Below are 17,583 nucleotides of genomic sequence, written 5' to 3' on the forward strand. Positions count from 1 at the left end.
GTATAAGTACACGGTCAAACCACCAGGTAAGAGGGGAGAAGAGTCCCACCAGTCTGCAAGCTAGAAGTGCATATGTGGGGAGGGACATCTTTGTGACAGTTACACAGGATCTCGGTGCTGATCCTAAAAGCGAAGGGAACTTGTCACGCGGAAACCAGAAGAGGTTAGTTTGAACACAGTAACTTTGCTGGAGAACAATCTGAACTGCAGCCCGTGAATCCCTCTCCACAGGGACGCCCGCAAGCAGTCTCCTGGTGCACGGCCACACAGGGCCCGCACCGCTGCAGCAAGGACTCGAAGGCAGGCCGGCCCCGGGGAACAGCCGAGGGTCCCCGGACCCCTGCCGGGCCCCCCACCCGCTCGAGCCAAAGCCCGGCCTCACTCGCCGCGGAGCGGGACTGCCTTCGGCAGCGCGCCGGGGCACGGGCGGGCCGCGGGCAGCTGGCCTGCACCTCGCCAACAAGGCGGCGGGCGGCTCGGCGGCGGCGGGCGGCTCGGCAGCGCCGGGCCCCGCCCGGCCCGGGAGATCGGCCGCGGGCGGGCCAGGCGGGGCCTCTCCCACCGGCGACGCAGGCTCCAGCCGGGCTCGGGCCCGGGCCGGGCCGCCCGCCGGCCCAGCAGGGCAGAGGCGGCCCCGCGATGAGACTCACTTCAGGCCGTACTCGCCGGGGCTGCCGCCCTGCTTCCTGCAGACCTCCTCGAGGATCTGCGGAGAGAACAGAGGCGTTAGGGGCCGGCCCGCAGCCCTGCCGCCGCGCCTCGCCCGCCGCCGCCCCAGACCCACCTGGAGCAGCACCGTGCCGGGCCCCACCCGCACCGTGACCCGCCGCCCGCTGGGAGCCAGCACCGACACCACGCCGCCCCCCCCGCCCACCGCCGGCGCCGCCATCTTCCCTCCCGCCGCGCCGCCGGCCCCGCGCGGCTGGGGCGGAGCTGGGCCCCGGGCCGCCCCTGCCTGCGGACCGTGCCCCGCCCCGCCGCGGAGCCGAGCGGCCAGGGCCGGCCTAGGGGAGCCGGCGCGACCAGGCGGCAGTGCGGGGCTGGGCGGCTGCGGCGTTTGTATTTCCCTGGGCGCGGGCGGCACTTACAGTGCCACCGGCCCTTGGAGCGAGGGCGGGGAAGTCGGGTGAAGGGTGCCGGGCGGCCGGAGGAGCAGGTGCGGCGCCCAGGCCAGCTGGTTCCTTGGCCGAGGGAGCGCGCGGGCCGGCGGAGGAGGGCCCCGGGCCTGCCCGCTCGGTCCAGGCGGGCGGAGGTGGTGGCGGGGCCGTCCCGCGGCTCTGCGGGGAGCAGCTGTCAGATGAGCGCCTAGACAGTGTCACAGTCAGGACACCGGTCGGAAGACAAATTAGCGCATCCCACTGCCTTCAAAATCCATTTCTTCTGGCCAAATAAATAAATAAATGAAAATGTTGATTGGGCACCTCATGATTAGTGTTGCAAACTCAGCCGTTCAGATGAGATGACTGCAGCTAGGGAACAAAGATTATCCTACGTTTCAAGATAACACTTCTCAGAGACTTTATTTCATTTATGGGCTTTCCTTTCACTCTCAGCACCGCCTTCTCAGTGTTGAAGGCATTCTCAGAGATTCAACTACAGTCTGTTTTGTTTGCTATCATAAAAAAAAACCCTAGTTTGGGTAACCACTGGAATTTATTTAGCCTAAGTTGTTACCACACACCAAATATTTTCTCTACTTCTTCTATATTTATCATATATGTTAAGCTTAAGTCCCCACTGCCATCCCCAGTGCCCACAAAAATGTCTGCTTTGCTTGGCTTATAAAGAAAAAAGATCCTTTTAATGAAAGACACGTTTGTAAAAGATAACACTTGTTCATTTTTACCATATCAGCAGTGTGAGAGAAGGGAGAAAAAGAGAGGGTGGGAATTGTAATTATGGAGAGACATCCCCTTGCTTCTGCATGTGGATTCCTGACTCCACCCAACACCACAACTGCTCAATAAGATGTAGTAATAGTAACAAAGGATGTACTGATGCATATATAATGCATTGTTTAAAAAGAATACTTTAAAATGTCTTTACATTAGTTCTTTCCATTCGGTTGAGAAGTGTCATTGTTCTATCACACAGCTACAGCGTTCAGGATAGTGGCATCTCAGTCTGTACTTCTGAAACATTAAAATGGCTTAAGTCAATGTCTTTTCCTTTCAGAGATGGGGTGGACATATATATGGCCAGTTACCACAGAACAGCTGGCCTTCAGCAACTTCTCAGTCCACATCAGCTGAATGATTTTCAATCATATGTCGATACCTTCTTGTCTGTGTGCACTTGGTTGTTTGGGTTTGGTTTTGGGGGTTTGGTTTGTTGGTTTTTTTTGGTTTTTTTTGCTATTTTAGCTAAGCAGCTTTGGAACTTTGAATATAATCATGACAACTGGAGGTATTACCACCATCCTCCTTTTACTTGTCAGTTCTCAGCTTATGTAGCGAAGAACTTTGTTCATACTCTGAAATTCAGCATTGCATAAGGTTATGAATCACTGTCCTCTCAAGGATGCTCTTTTCTTACAAGAGCTTCTTAATGAGAATAGCTACACTGGCTCACACCAACATTTTCGGAACACCGCCTCTGACAGCAACTGGGAACGGCAGCAGAGCAGAGGACATGATTATATTTTCCTCAGTATTAACTTCCAGTTTTCAACAATGCGGATCTTTCAGACTTCCCAAGTCAGAAGTTGTGTCTTTACATCTAACAATATCTGACTGATTTTTTCTTGCATGAATTTGCGCAGCTGTGTTTTGAGCCCATCTGAGCATTTGAGATCCACAGGATCATGGGGCAACGGATGCCACAGTCAAATTGCGTTGTATGACAGAAGTACTTAATTTTGTTTGGTTTAGAACTTCTTCCTTGAAGTTTCCAAGCTCTTATTAAGAAACAATCACTAATCATTCTCTGCTACCATCTCTGTAACAGTTACAAGTCTAGAGACATATTTCTTATAATTCCCTACCTTTTCAATTGCCTTTTGCTGTAAAATATGTCAAGAGGCATGAGGACTTAAGGGCAAGATTGTTCTGACAGTTTTCACACTTTTGCCTACAAAGGGTGTAACAAATACCTATGGTGTGCAAGTTCTTAAGTCTTTAAAACAGGCTAGAGATCCAAAGCTCTGCCGGCATCTAACACAGTATGAAGATATCCTGTCCTTCCATTAATTAACACCTTCACAGAAGGTATGAAGAAGAAACTATTAAAATGGCTATGTTAGCACCAGTGCTTATTCAGCTTCTGAGGTGGAGCAGCCATTCAGTTTTAAAAGATGCATTTTGGGTTTCATGAAGCCCCAAAAACTGGTCTCGTTTCTGCATGGGGAGTTGCTCCTATCTGATGTCTGAGGCAGGCAGCTGTTTCCTATTTTGCATTTGAAAGTGACACATCCCTTAAAGAAACTGCTGCTCCTGTTAAAAAGACACCGATGTAATTTGAGCTGAACATTTCCAAGTTGTGGGATTAGAGAGATGAATTTAGTTTTTAATGGCATGTCATAATCAGAAAACTGCGTGAAGGTTAAGGGTCACATTTCATACCCAGAGCCATTTCTGATCTCGAATATTTATCTGAAATTAGAAGCATCAGGAGAGAAAAAAAGAGGAGGTAACTACAACCTGGAGTTCATTAAAGTGCTACAAAGAAAGAGGAACTCATTAGGGAACAGCTGAAAATGCCCTTAACAATTCGGATTTCTGCCACTGTCAGGATCAAGAGAATGCCTGCAGATCTACCAGGTGAGCCTCAGTAAAACAGCATCCAGCGTGCTAAAAACTCTTCAGAAATTGCATTTCATTAGTGATTACAGTGAACAAACTGTAGAATGACCTTTCCTTAAAATCACCTTTTAGGCAGCTAGTGCATTGCCCGCATTGTGCACGTTTGCATTCTGTCACACACCCACATGGAGAATAATGCAGAAATTCGTTTCTCAATACAGCATGGAAACCTCCCCCCCCTTCTTTTTTTTTTCTTTCAAATGCATAGGAAATTAACTGTGAACATCTAGAAATACGTTGTCACTAGTTCCAAAATATGATACCGAACAACAGTTACTTATGACAGTAATAATGATTCTGAAAAGTATTTCCTCTTGTCTGTCTTCGGGGCACATGTTACTGATCACGCTGAGTCCTGGGGACGTTCAAGAGGATGGTTCCCACCAGGGCGTCACACAGCACATTACGTTTGCACAAAGGGTACGAACGAGCTCTCTGGCCTTACCAGAGTTCCTTTACTCCCACGCACCAGTGATGTTAGAAGAGATGGAGGTAGTGTGACTATGTGAAAGCAGGATTTTATCTGATGGTGAGTCGTCTTCTATGGGGTAACTTACACTACACACACACGCTTTTGATCAACACAAGACCCAAGAAACAAGCCAGGAAACTTCAGCTGAGCCAGGGCTGCTTAGCTCAGGCGTGAGAGCTGGCTATGAAGGGGAAACACACCTGTGGCACAAGTCTAGCACAGGACTCCAGGGGTAATCCTCTTGGTTTCTGACAGGAAACCATCAAAAGGGCAAGTCCTGGAGCTGCCTTGCTCCTGGCAGAGTACTAGGGAATTTCAGAACTGTCTCATTTGCTATTGTATAGCAGAGTCCAATATACGTCAACATACAGAAATACATTAGGACACACTGGGACATATTATGCAGGATATTTCCTTTTGAAAGGTATTAAATGAAAACAGCATCTCCCTTAACATTATTCCTAATGATTAAAAATCTCTTGCTGGCCTCCTCGGTGCCTTACTCCTATCAATAAAAATGCCCCATCTTCAGTGCCTGGAGCAGAAGTCCTCTTCTTTCACAGTTTTCCCTGAGCTTCCTTCCATACTGAGCCCAATCTATTCAATGTAGGGTGGCTCTTACCAAAAGATTAAAACTTAGTGAACTCCTCATGCTGCAGGACAGTATTATAAAATTCTCTAAGATGTGCGTGCACTTCGATGTTCTCTCAAGTTCATTATGTCAAAGAGTGAAACTGTACCAGATTTAAATGTCTAGAAGCAAGAAAGCAGTCTGCCATGCCATAACCTCACACAGCCTTGCACTCCTCTCAACAGCCCCCTTGCTCCTTCATGACAGAGGTAATACCAACACTTCACTGGGCTTTGGAAGGATGACTAGTAAGAGTGCTCTTGAGTTACCTGCACTGGGAGAGGCAAGAAAGCTGAAGGGGGCTCAGTAAAGCCAAGACAGGCAAAACACAAGATTTCTTTCGCTTCACCTCTTTGGACAAAGGCTCTTTGCCGTGAGGTTCTTCATTGGTGTATCACACTCAAGTCACCCCTTAATGCACCAGCTGGTACAACGTTACAGAGCCCAGGAACTGCAGACCTCCCCAAAGAGGAGCACGGAAACCAGGAAGAACGCAAGCCTGTCAGTGAGGTGAACGGCAGTCTTTTCTCTAAAGAAGTAGGATGGAGTTCAGCAATCTTATCCATCCTGTTTTCTCGCTGTAGCTAGTGGAATCCGAGCTCCTGGAGTTGTTTATGCCGACTGTTCCAGTGATCCTGAAGCACTCTAGAGGACCTACTGATTCATCTGTTCAGACTTTGCACAAACTAACCAGTTTCCAGCTGCACCTCTGCCCAGGCAGCCGGACAAGCTCTCTAACTTGCTATAACTAGTCCTAGTGCTCAATCGGTCAGACCTGTCGTGGCCAGTGAGGAAGGGGTGTTAAGGGCAGTGTAGAAAAAGAGGTGATGGTGCAGAAATATGCTGGGACCAAAACTAGATCAAGAGGCAAATGCAGTGCGTGCGTGGAGGGGTATGTTAAATTTAGTGTTTTTTCCTGGCTTAAAGATACTGTTAGTCCTATCAGCACTTAAATAAAATAAAACTTTTGGAGGTAAAAATCTGACTGAGGACAGAGCTAAGACCAAGACTATGTAAATGAAATATTAAAAAAATAAACAAACCAAACACTAAACATGGTAACCAAACTGCAAAACCATGTGCTATGTATGTAGGAAATCTAGAGTTGAGGATACACTTAGAAAGTCCAAATGTGCTAAGGTAAAAAAATGTAGCTACAGCAGCTGGACAGCCTTAACTCTTGCTCTACAAGAAAGCCCTCCACGTACTATTTTAAGACTATACTATTTTCACCTTTTCTGATCCCCAATAGATTACATTTCCCGGTATACTGTCTCCTTGCTCCTCTCTGGAGGGCTGTCGAGGGGTGTGAGCTGTCCATTTTGATATCCAAATGAAGATGGAATGATTCAAAGCGTAGCATTTTCTCTGCCTTTCCTCGGCTTCTAATACTGAGGTCTGCGATGAGGACAGCCTTTCTGTGCCATTCCTGGCTCTCACAGACGACAGGCACCCTGGTAACTGGGACCTGGCGCGGCTCTTTCTCCAGGAGCCCTTTGGCAGTCCCCGGAAAGGGCCCAGCGCCAGGGAATGGCCAACGCGACCTGCCGGGGAGAAAACCCCCCCGAGCTGCGAAGAGCACCAAGGCGGAGACCCCCGCGGGGCGTAGGCTTGCGGCCGGCCCCGGGCCGCAGGCGGGGCGAGTGGCGGCTGGGACCCAGGTGGGGGCGGCGCGGCCGGCGCCAGGGACCCGCCGCGCCCCCCGCCCCGTCCGGCCGCCCGTAGGCTTCCCCCCGCCGCAGGAAAGCCGCCCCCTCCCCGCGTCCCTCTGCACGCACCCGGGGCCACCGCGTCCCCTCCCGTTCCAGGGCAGCAGCCGCCCCCGGCCGGGAACGACCTGCTGCCCGCCCCGGCCACCCGCGGGCGCCTACGCGGACCAGACGCCGAGGTTTTGGGCCAAGCGGTCCCCTGCCGGCTTTCCGCCGCTCCCTGCAGGCCGGGGCCAGGCTGGAGCCCGGCACCGCGGGGCAGCCGCCCTCCTCCAGCGACTCCGCGGCCGGCCCAGGGGACCCGCACCGCCGGCGGCCCAGGGGCGCGGGGCAGTGGCACGTCCTGCGGGGTGGGGCGGGCGGCATCGCCCACGTGGAATCTGGAGCGGAGCCGCCGCCGTCGGGGCCGCGGGGGTGGGGGGAGGGGGCGCAAGGGGGGCGGTGGCGCGGCAGGGGGCGCCGCCGCGGGGGCTGCCACGCGAGGGTCCTCGCGCCCGCACGGCCCGGTCTCGCCCACCCCCACCCCCGCCCCCGCACAGCCGGCCCCGGCCCGAGGCCGCCCCACGCCCCCGCGGGCGAGGCTGGCGGGCGCCGCCGGCCGCGGCCCCGGCGCCGGCAGGGGCGGCGATGGCGGCGCCGGCGGCGGGGGGCGCGCCCCGACGGAGCGGCCCGCCGTGCCGGTGCGGCGCGGCGCAGACCCCCCGCTCCCTCCGCCTCGCGCCGAGGGGGCGGAGGGCAGGGCAGGGCGGGGGCTGGCCGGCTGCTGCCCCACGCGGCGCCCGGGCTGGCGGCGCCCCCGGCGCGCTCCCCGCGCACTCCGTGCCCCTCTGTCATGCTCGCCGCCTGGGAGCGGGCGGCGGGCTCCTGCGCCGGCTGCCGCGCCGCCGAGCCCGCGTCGCCGGCGCCGTCCTCGCCGCCCGCCGCCGACCCCAGTCCCCGCGGGCGGCGCAGCGGGGCGCGGCGGAGCGCGGGCGGCGTTGCCCGCCGCCGGGGGCTGGCTGCTGCTGCTGCCGCCGCGGCGAGCGGCGGGTGGCGGCGGGCGGCGATGGGCACGGCGGCCGTGCACCTCCTGCTGCTGCTGGGGCTGCTGCACGCCGGGCCCGGCGGCGAGGGCAGGAAGGGCTGGCGGCGGCGGGGCCCGGCGGCCCGCGAGCGCGGCGAGGCGGCGGCGGAGAGCTTCCCGCTGGACTTCACCGCCGTAGAGGGCAACATGGACAGCTTCATGGCGCAGGTCAAGAGCCTGGCGCAGTCGCTGTACCCCTGCTCGGCCCAGGCGCTGCCGCACGACCTGCGCCTGCACCTCCTGCACAACGCCTCCGTCACCTGCAACGACGGCAGCCCGGCCGGGTGAGTCCCCGCGCCGCGCCCCGGACTGCCCCGCCGCCGCCCCTGGCGCTCCCCGCGGCCCCGGCCCCGCCGCGCGCTGCCCCGGCCCCGAGGGCTGTGGCGCCACCGCGCGGCTGCGCGCGGCCCGCCGGCGACAGGTGCAGCGAGCGCCTCCCGGGCGGCGGCGGCCGGCGAGGGGCCGCTCCTTTTGCCGGGCGCGAACGCCGGCGCCCGCTCCGCCGCCGCCCCTGCGCGCTGCCCAAAGGCGGGCACGGCCCCGGCGCCCCGGCCCGGCGGGCATCAAGGCGCTGCGGTCGGGCCCGACTCCCGCGAACGCCGCGCCGACTCCTGTTTGTGTGTCCGCAGCTACTACCTCAAGGAGTCCAAGGGCAGCCGGCGGTGGCTGCTGTTCCTGGAAGGTGAGCGCCGCCGCCTCGTCCCGCGCCGGGAGGGCGGGGGGAGCGGCGGGCGGCCCGCGGCTGTGCTGGGCGCCCCAGCCCCCGCGGGCCGCCTTCCCTCGGCCGCCGCCCGCCCGCTCCCGCCGCCCCCCGGCCCCATCTGCCCCTGCCCCCCACCCACCCCCCCGGCGCTGCCCGCCGCGGCCCGGCGCGCGGCCTCCCGCCCGCGGGCCCGGCTCACCCCTCTCTCCTCTCCAGGAGGGTGGTACTGCTTCAACAGGGAGAACTGCGACAGCCGCTACGACACCATGCGGAGGCTGATGAGCTCCAGCGAGTGGCCCGCCACGCGAGTGGGTGAGTCGCCCCTCGCCGCCCCGCGGGGCCAGGCCGGGGCAGCCGCCCGCGCCGTCGGCTCCCTGGCAGCCGGTGGTCGCTGCCGTGCGGGCGGGCTCCGGCGGCGGCGCCAGGCGCCCGAGCGCGCGCGCCGTTCTCCGCTCGTTGCGGGCGCTGCGGCGGCACGGGCGTGCACGTGCGCCGGAGGGGCCGGTCCCGCCGGCGGGAAGCCCCGCTGTCCGGACTGTGGCCGGTACGCGCTCGTTATTTTAAACGCGTGCCTGGACTCCGAGACCTGCTGAGGCCTTCGCAGAGCTGTGGTTTAGGGCTTGGTTTTTAAAGAGACTTTGTGTTTCTCTCGGTCCCGTCAGAACTGCTCCCTGGCCTCGCAGTCCGTTCGTCGGGACGGATGCACTTCCTTGCACGCTGCGCTGGGTGCGTGTTCGCCCGCAGCAGGGCTGGCCCCTCGCGCACGGGGAGAAATCAGATGAGCTGTCTCGGCTTCCAGCTGGAACTGTGTGGTTCCACACCCCCGCCCCCCTCACCTTTTACAGTTGTGTAATGGCACTTAACTGACTGCAGTGATTCTCTGCACATTTGGTGCATAAATGAAGTATTTGTAGCGTCTTTCAGTGTCATGCGTAAAATGGAATTAGCACCCCGGGTACCCACGCTCTGACCACTGGGCTCCCGAGTCAGCACAGAAATGCTGAGCTTCTCTCTTCATTGTCACTGCTTATACTCCGGCTTTCTGAATACCTACATCTTTGTCATTCACACGGATCCTACAATCACATATATTGGGATTCACCTGCTAGGATTTATTTTCTGGGGAAGTGCTTAATTTTAAGTATGTGTCACAGGTTCTTTTCTCTACTACCAGAGGCTTCTAGACAGGCTTCATCTCTAGCATGAATCAAATTCCGAAAGTCACACCTGTCTAAGGGCAAATTCAGAATTTTTCCTTCCACTTCCCTTACTGATATTTGTTTTCTCTGTGGTCAGAGATTGTGCGTGAGGCTCATCCGCCTTCTCTGAAGTCATAGACTATTATCTGTACATTTCTTGTTTCTTTGTGCCTCTCTGCAGGAACTGGGATCCTGTCATCACAGCCAGAAGAAAATCCCCACTGGTGGAATGCAAACATGGTGTAAGGAGGGCCAACGAGGGGAAATGGGTTTATACTTAAACAGCATCTCCTGCCTTGTAGGCTAGCAAGAATGCTACCAAGACGGATGAAGACTAACACGTGCAAGAGGAAATTGTTTCCTCATTTGTTCTAGTTCAACTCTCTAGCAAGTAGCTCTGACGAGTTCTGGAGAAACTTAAGTCCAGTCTCCTTGGAGTTGTGGGGTAATCTAGTGAAGAAAAACTGGGGATAGCTTAGAGACCCAGCGAAATACCGTGGTGAGTGGTGGGCTGATAATATGTTACACATTGGCCAATTTGAGAGGGATCAAGAGCAGCTCTTCTAATTCAAAGAAAAGAAATGAGAAAGACGTCGGTTTATGTCTGCATCTATATAGGAGGGAAAAGCAGAAGAGAGGGATGTTAATTTGCATTTTGCAAACCAGATACAAAAATGGGAAGATAACTTCATTCCTGCAAAAACCTCCAGTCGCTGCAGTCAGCATTTACGCTGCATGGACAAGGTCTTCTCATTTTTCATCTGAAAAACTGAAGCACAGAGAGTTTCCCTGTGGCAGGCCACCCACCATGTCAGTGGGACAGCTGAGGGCAAAATCTTGGCCCAGCGTTCTGTCCACTGAACTCAGTGCTTCAATTAGATTGATAAAAGACACATTATTGATTTAACTCCATAGAACTACCAATGTTCAGGAGAAAATTCACAACAGTTATAATTATCACTTGGTGTGCAAGAAAGTATGTTGTCTAACAGGAGGAGAAACTCTTCTCTTTTCCCCTCCCCAGGGATTAATTTTCTTCCAGTTACTTGACCCTATCCTCACCCCTCCCTGCATGTCAAAGGAACATCAGTGCTCACACAGCTCTCTCTTACAGATTCATCCCGTATTGCTCAAGTGATGTTTGGAGTGGTGCCTCTTCCAAGTCTGAGAAAAGTGAGTGTTGCTGATGGGCTGTTGCTGCCCCAGCCATTGCACATTAAAGGATATGGCCAGACTTCTGTGAAATTACACGAATTAAGAACAGGCTTTTTCTTGATGAAGGGCAGGAAAGAATATCAAGCTACTTCCAGATAAAACATCCTGATCTCTTTAGCTCGGGCTGTTTTGACATAGTTCAGAGCCACTGCTTGCGGAGATGTTACACTGATGCGGTATGCAGGGATTAGAGGAACAAAATTCCTTTTAGATTAATCTCCAGGTTCCAGCACACAGCAAATTAAATGGTGTCACTGAGGTACCATGGTTTGTTGCATGCAACTTTGGTTTTGCGATCTGAGGGGCAAGTGAAGTGAATTTAGTTTCAGACTTCTGTCAGGAGGATATTTGGCCTTTGAAAGGAGCCTTTGTGTCAGGCAAAACCTGTCTGCAGGTTTATTTGGGAAACAAAGAATAGTTCGTCTTAATGCATGCGTTGCCATCAGCTGTTGTTTTGGTGCTGGAACTCTGGGAGACTGCTTAAACGGGTCCTTTTGCAGATTAAGCTGCATTTCATGCAACTGAATTGTTCTAAATCATGTATCTGTCTGTGTTTCCCAGTTAAGCAGGATTGGAGTTTGGGTGCGGTGGTGTCTGTAGAAACAGGCTTAGTTCTCTGGTTTGTTCACAAACAGTTTTCTTTGACTGTAATGGAATTACTGTGAACAAAAGAATTGGGCTAAGATGCTCCATGGTGTGGCACTGAAAAAGCAGAAAGGTAATGCTTTTCTTTGAGTTGGTCTGTGAGTTCTCGCCTTAAACGAGACATTGTGTCACTCGATGTCTCTCTTTTCACTAACTCTTACATTGAGAAACTGACCACTCGTGGATACCACAGATAGGCTTTTGTCACAGTAAGAGACCTTTGTACTTCATCGCAGCTTCTTATGATTGTTCCTATGAAGCAGTTACACTTCAGCAACCGTGGCAACTTTTGGTGGTGCCAAGGGAGTAGCAGTCTGTAGGTGGAACATTTTTTGAAGCATTGCTTGTCTGAATTGGCTTTATGAATTGGGAGAAAGGGATGCAGTAAGTTGGAACCGAGGCTCCAGGTGGTAGGAGGGTGTGCGTATTCCTCGCCTATAGAGAAAGGGTCACAGCCCCTTCGCGTTTGCTCTTGCTTTCCTTCTCTAAGTTTACCAGTTCCTAAGCACTGTTGTAGGAAAGTGTGCTTGTATTACTACATATTCTGTCTACTTTCTTTCAGGGAAGCAAGTTTTGTATGGGGAGGAGTATCTCTTGTTAGATGTGCTTGATACAGGTGGAGAAAATGGGCCTGTTTTTACATTTGTGATCTCTTCCTAAGGTTCTTAAGAATTTGTGGAGAGGAAGCAAAAGTCTTAGCCTGGACAGGAAACAGTTTTGTTGACACTGAGCTATCTCTTCCAGATGAATATGCCTTCATGGGAGCACTGATCATTCAGGAGGTTGTAAAGGAGCTGGTGGGAAAAGGTCTTAGCACTGCAAAAGTGTTGCTGCTAGCAGGGAGCAGGTAGGTATCTACAAGATTTCCTGTGGTGAAGACAGATTTCCACAGTACAAAGCTGTTAGGAAGGAGGTCTCAGCAGCTCCTGAAAACTTTCTTCTAGGAGTATAGTAACACTAACACAGCAAACGCTGTATCTCCTCCCAGTTTTCTCCTTTGAGTGCTACAATAGGGGATGATATAATATTATTTCCTCAGCTTTTGGTCCAGGTAGGCTTATGAGAAAATGGAGAAAATAACAAGGTAAAAGCTTTGCAGGAGGGAGGGAATGCGCTCGTTCTTCCCTGTATCAAGAATGCTGGCTCCTTTTGGCCCACACCGCGAGATGCATGCCTCTCGTGAATAGATTTGGGACATGCAAATTCAAAACTCAGGCTTGCTTGACGCAGGCACTCTGAATCGTGCTGTGTTGCAGAAAGCTGTGGTGCACTCAGCATTTGTTGCACAGGGCTGTAATACAGAAGTTGCAAAGGATGAATTTGTCTCACTTCAGATTCTTTCAGGTTTTGAGCAGCCAAACCCCTTGCAAGTGATACAAAGCATATATATTGCCTGGAAGAAAGAATAAGAACAGGGTTTAGTACCTGAGATCCCAGATTGTTCCTCAGCACTGGCTGTATTTCTCAGTGTTTTGTAAAGCAAGGAAATAACTTGGTGACTACCAGTTTGCAGTGGATTGTTCTGTGGATAGGTGAAGTTGTTTATAGAGCATCACTGCTGTGAGAGGATATGTCCTAGCCAGCCATCTAACAGCTGTGTGTGCTCCATGACTGCAGTATTAACGTTGCTGTTGCAGTGCTGGCGGGACTGGAGTGCTCCTGAATGTGGACCGGGTGGCAGAGCAGCTGGAGGAGATGGGTTACCAAGGGATTCAGGTTCGAGGCTTGGCAGACTCTGGATGGTTCCTGGATAATAAACAGTATCGCAGAACTGACTGTATTGATACCATAACGTGTGCTCCAACAGAAGCCATCAGAAGAGGAATAAGGTACAATCAAATGCTCTAAAGTACAGTATTATAAGAGATTAGAGTGTGGAGATGATGTCCTCCTCCTCTGTCTTCCTTCATTTTGATACCTAAAGAGTATCTACCGTCCATGGCAGTCTTTTTGAGTTATTTTATTGGAAAAGATAATAATTTAAAAGCTAGACATGCATGCAATTGTAGATGCTCTAAAATGTGTTGATGCTCCAATGTAGCCAAGAAAGAACTCTCCTGTCAGTAAGTTGGAACTATAACCACAACAGAAATAGACCGGGATATAGAAAGGCTACTGTTAAGACTGCGCTGTGACTTTCCTTCTATTGCTTTGTCTTCTAGATATTGGAATGGCATTGTTCCTGAACGCTGTAAGCTGCAGTTTAAAGAGGGAGAGGAATGGAATTGTTTTTTTGGATATAAGATTTACCCCACTCTTCGCTGTAAGTATCAGGGAAAGATACAAAATCTGTTCTAGGGTTTCCTCTCTATCTGCAGCTAACTTAGAGCAATTACTTTTCAAATTTTTTGTCTTCCTAGGTCCGGTCTTTGTTGTCCAATGGCTCTTTGATGAGGCCCAGCTTACCGTAGACAATGTACACCTCACTGGCCAGCCTGTTCAGGAAGGGCAGTGGCTCTACATCCAGAATCTGGGTAGGGAGCTGAGAAACACCTTGAAGGACGTGACGTAAGTGTAGCATTGAGGAAAACCTGGCACATTTATTTTTAAGAGACATTCTTATCCAGTATCCTTGCAGCATTTCTCAGATCTCTGCAGAAACAAGTGTTGTAAATTTGGTAACTATTAGTCTACATCAAAAATCCTGCCTTTTTCATTACTGGATAAGTGCAAAGTAATTTCCAGCTTCACAGTTATCAACTACCCTTTGTTATCGGCAGGAACGTGTTTTTTTCTTTCCTACCTGCAAGATGAGGTCTGAGATTCCTTGCCATTGCACAGCCATTAACCTCACAGGGATGCTTTGTAAAGTACTGTCCATAAAACATCCAGAGAGCTAAGGAGACAACAGAGGAGGAACCGTTAATGTGCCTCACTTGCTTCATGCAAGAGCAAGTATTCAGGAGTCTCTCGTTGGGAATGTGCCCATTAGGCAGGATGGAACCACTTTTATTCTTGATACTTTAGAGTCCAGTCGGGTTTTACGTCGTTACAGTCATTGCTGTTTGTAAAAGTCTTGCTGGGGCAGCAAAAATTCCACCCTCTACCTAGTCTAGAAGGTTCTATTTAGCAGGAGCTACTTTGTCCTTCCAAGACCTAATCCATGTTTTCTTTTTTCCTTTAGCGCTAGCTTTGCTCCTGCCTGTTTGTCTCACGAGATCATTACACGCAAGTGAGTGCTCTTGCAGATTCTATGAAAGGTCAACAGGGAAGCGGTAGGGAATTACCCGGTTCTGACAGCCCGACCCCTCTGATACAATCTGTACGGTTTGTCTTTTCAGTCACTGGACAGACATCCAGGTGAAGGGGACATCCTTACCCCGTGCCCTGCACTGTTGGGATCGGAGCCTACATGAGAGCAACAAAAATGGGAAGGCCCCTCTGAAAGGCTGCCCAATTCATCTGATTGACAGCTGTCCATGGCCTCACTGCAACCCCTCGTGCCCCACTATCAGGGACCAGTTCACAGGGCAGGAGATGAATGTGATCCAGTTCCTCATGCACATGGGTTTTGATGTTCAGAAGATGGCACAGCAACAGGGCCTGGAGCCCAGTAAACTTCTGGGGATGCTCAGCAGTGGTAACTAGGAAGGGGTCTTCAGAGGGGCAGAGATTAGATCAGGAGGAGACTCGAAGCCCTTCTCCCACACTTCCTTCTTCCTTACGCTCATGCAGGCAGACGCACGCTCACACCCATGCATGCTCAAACCTGTACACACCCACATGCTCCCACACTCTTGCACACTTAGGATGTGTCAAGAAAAAAAAAAAAAAGCAATTTCGAGTGGAACTCGTTACCTCCAAACTCCAGGGCTCAGTTTTGGCCATTCGCTTCCTCTTCCTGTGTTACACAAGACAATCTGATACAGGGAGTAGCAAAGCCATAAATAGCAGCAATGAGAACCTTCCCCAGATCTAGGACTTCTTTCCTTGCCATGAATTTTACATCATAGACTTGATACAATTGGTGAAAAAAGCAAGCACTGGATTTCTTTTGTCCAACTAGAAGTGAAGGAACGAACATGACTTCTTGGAGGTCAGCATCTCGTGATGAGTCATAACGTACAAACCCAGGACACGTGCTAGGGATGGACACTCTTGTACTCAATTTACTTTCGTATTATTTTATAAAATGACTTTTTTATTACTTTTTTAAACTAAGCAAGAAATATAAATGATATTGTTTTGTAACATATTTTTTTTAAATAACGAAGAAACCTCTTGCTACTTTGGCAATGTGGACATATTTATTTTAATATGTAAAACGCTATTTATAAGGGCTGACCAGAGAACCATACATATGTCTTTGTAAAGTTGTATATGCTGCTCATTCGGATGGGTTATCCTTGTGATCACTTGTGCCTGGGAGAGAGCTGAGGGTGGTATTGACATTTTGTAATAATTAGACGTCTGTGTTCCCCTTGCAGCACGCTTTGTCATTGTCGCTCTGATTGAGAGGTTGTAATATGAGGATTTTCACCCAGCATCTGGCATTTGCATACGTGCACGGTATTTTCAGCTTGACTGTGATTTGCCAGGTGTTCCAGAGCATTGCATTTTAAGAGGGAGATCTGTTTTTGCAGCAGAGGCCTCTGTTCTAGTGAGAGAAATGTTTGATGAGACCATCTGCCCTGTCTTAAAATGAGGAGCATTTGGAATATAAAAGGCAAGCACCAACATATTTCTATTATTGTAGTCATTGGCGAACACACCCACCCCAGGATATAGAGCATCCCCTTTGGTGGTAATGGGAGGAGAGCGAGGGAGGGATCAGGAATGCGTGACGGAAGCTGGAGAGGGCGAGAGACCATTCCTGAACGGGGGACAGCAGAAGAGCTTTGTGCTGCGGCGTACTGCAGCTGGTGTAGACAAGCCTGCGCAAGGAGCATAATTTACATCCATTCTGCAGGAGTTCCTGACACCAACCCTGCATTTGCTTGCACTTGTAAATAGTTACACAATGTGTAGGCCACAAAAAATTAGGGCCTCGTTTTAGAAAAATGCCATGCACTTTCAAGTTAGGTCTTGCCAGGTGGAAATGGTACTGCTATTTGTGAGATCCATCTGCTAAGATGAGTAGGCTCCAAAATGAACAAAACCGCAGCCATTCGATTACTTTTCATGGACTCTGCCAAACAGCTGGGCAGTACCACACAGCACATTAGCCGTCCTGCTGTGCAAACTGGGTTCATTACACATTTAAGATTAAAAAGTAGCTGAAGAGAAACTGAATGGTGCTTCCAACAGAGCTGAAAGGCAGGAAAAATATCGGTGGAGTTTCCTTATGATCAGTCTAGGGATTACTGACATCCTTTATGTTTTAGTGCCTTAAGTACAAAAGTAAAATTGTTCTGATTATATTTTTCATGCCACTAAGTTAAGAGGCTTCTTCAGTAGACAACATTCAGAAAGGCATACAGGAGGATGGCATTTCTTCAAGGGCTGCGTCACGTGGAGCCAAAGTGCTGGTACTCAAGCAGCAGCCAGAACTTCCCCGGTGCTGCGGTTCGTCAGCCGGGAGCAGGCAGTTTGCAGGATGGCTACACACAGGACGATGCACCTGTGGACAGGGCGAGCGCCCTAGGCTGCGTCCAGCTAGGTATTTCTACTTGGAAACAGTGAAGTATAAACACCACTGTTGAAGGTCAGAATACTTTTTGCAGAGCTGGTTTCCTATATATCTAAAACATTAATTCAAAGGTTAATTTCTGAAAGGCCAACAATGTTCAGAGGGGATATGTGACATCTGCTTTCCTTGCAAGCACAGGAAAAAATCCCTGGGTGTCAAGGGTCGCTGTTTTAGCTTAGTGGGCCTCTGCCACAGTCTTTTAAAATGTGAAACAGGGAGAAGTCTCAGAAATATTTTTAAAGCGGAACTTGGCTAATTTTTTAGAAAAATTGTACAATGTGGTTGCAAGTCGTACCTGGGAACTGGAACCTGGAACCCAGGAAGTTATTTCCAGCTCTATACTTCCTGTACTTTTGCAATAAATATAATTTTCCCAAGCCTTTGTAAAGCTGGCAGTTCTAAGTTCATCCCCAGTGACATCTGTTGTGTGGAAGCCAATGGCAAAAAGGGCAAGACTGGAAGAATTCAGTACCACATGCATTCTCAGATGTTATGACTAGATGAGATGCTTTCCCTC

General features: G+C 51.4%; 2 protein-coding genes across 3 annotated transcripts in view; one reads left to right on the forward strand and one right to left on the reverse strand.

Moving 5' to 3' along the window:
- Window positions 1-889, reverse strand: part of ASPSCR1 (ASPSCR1 tether for SLC2A4, UBX domain containing) — a 48,493-nt gene extending 47,604 nt beyond the window's left edge. Inside the window, exons 1-2 of the mRNA XM_086762622.1 lie at window positions 785-889; window positions 651-706 (exon numbers count right to left, since the gene is read on the reverse strand). Coding sequence (XP_086618748.1) covers window positions 651-706; window positions 785-889 — 161 coding nt within the window. The remainder of the gene's footprint in view (window positions 1-650; window positions 707-784) is intronic.
- Window positions 890-7,444: 6,555 nt separating this feature from the next.
- On the forward strand, window positions 7,445-15,864 carry NOTUM (notum, palmitoleoyl-protein carboxylesterase). Of its 2 annotated transcripts, XM_086762614.1 has the most exons (11): window positions 7,445-7,959; window positions 8,305-8,357; window positions 8,595-8,690; window positions 9,759-9,819; window positions 10,692-10,750; window positions 12,182-12,284; window positions 13,075-13,266; window positions 13,600-13,700; window positions 13,798-13,945; window positions 14,562-14,609; window positions 14,719-15,864. In XM_086762614.1, exons 1-11 carry the CDS (start codon window positions 7,445-7,447, stop codon window positions 15,023-15,025), a joined length of 1,683 nt encoding a protein of 560 aa, XP_086618740.1. In that variant the 3' UTR covers window positions 15,026-15,864. The 2 variants fall into 2 exon arrangements, with proteins under 2 accessions (XP_086618740.1, XP_086618739.1); XM_086762613.1 differs by having other exon boundaries at window positions 8,305-8,690.
- Window positions 15,865-17,583: the final 1,719 nt, after the last annotated feature.

Source organism: Chlamydotis macqueenii, chromosome 18 (assembly GCF_036417535.1).
Source record: "Chlamydotis macqueenii isolate bChlMac1 chromosome 18, bChlMac1.mat, whole genome shotgun sequence".
Classification (NCBI taxonomy): Eukaryota; Metazoa; Chordata; class Aves; order Otidiformes; family Otididae; genus Chlamydotis; species Chlamydotis macqueenii.

What these genes read in the sequence shown, in the direction of transcription:
- NOTUM (XM_086762613.1), top strand. Translation starts at nt 7,445, where the DNA reads ATGCTCGCCGCCTGGGAGCGGGCGGCGGGCTCCTGCGCCGGCTGCCGC. An exon ending in TTGCTGCTAGCAGGGAGCAG is followed by an intron (nt 12,285 to 13,074) that starts GTAGGTATCTAC and finishes TTGCTGTTGCAG; the next exon opens with TGCTGGCGGGACTGGAGTGC. An exon ending in AACACCTTGAAGGACGTGAC is followed by an intron (nt 13,946 to 14,561) that starts GTAAGTGTAGCA and finishes TTTTTCCTTTAG; the next exon opens with CGCTAGCTTTGCTCCTGCCT.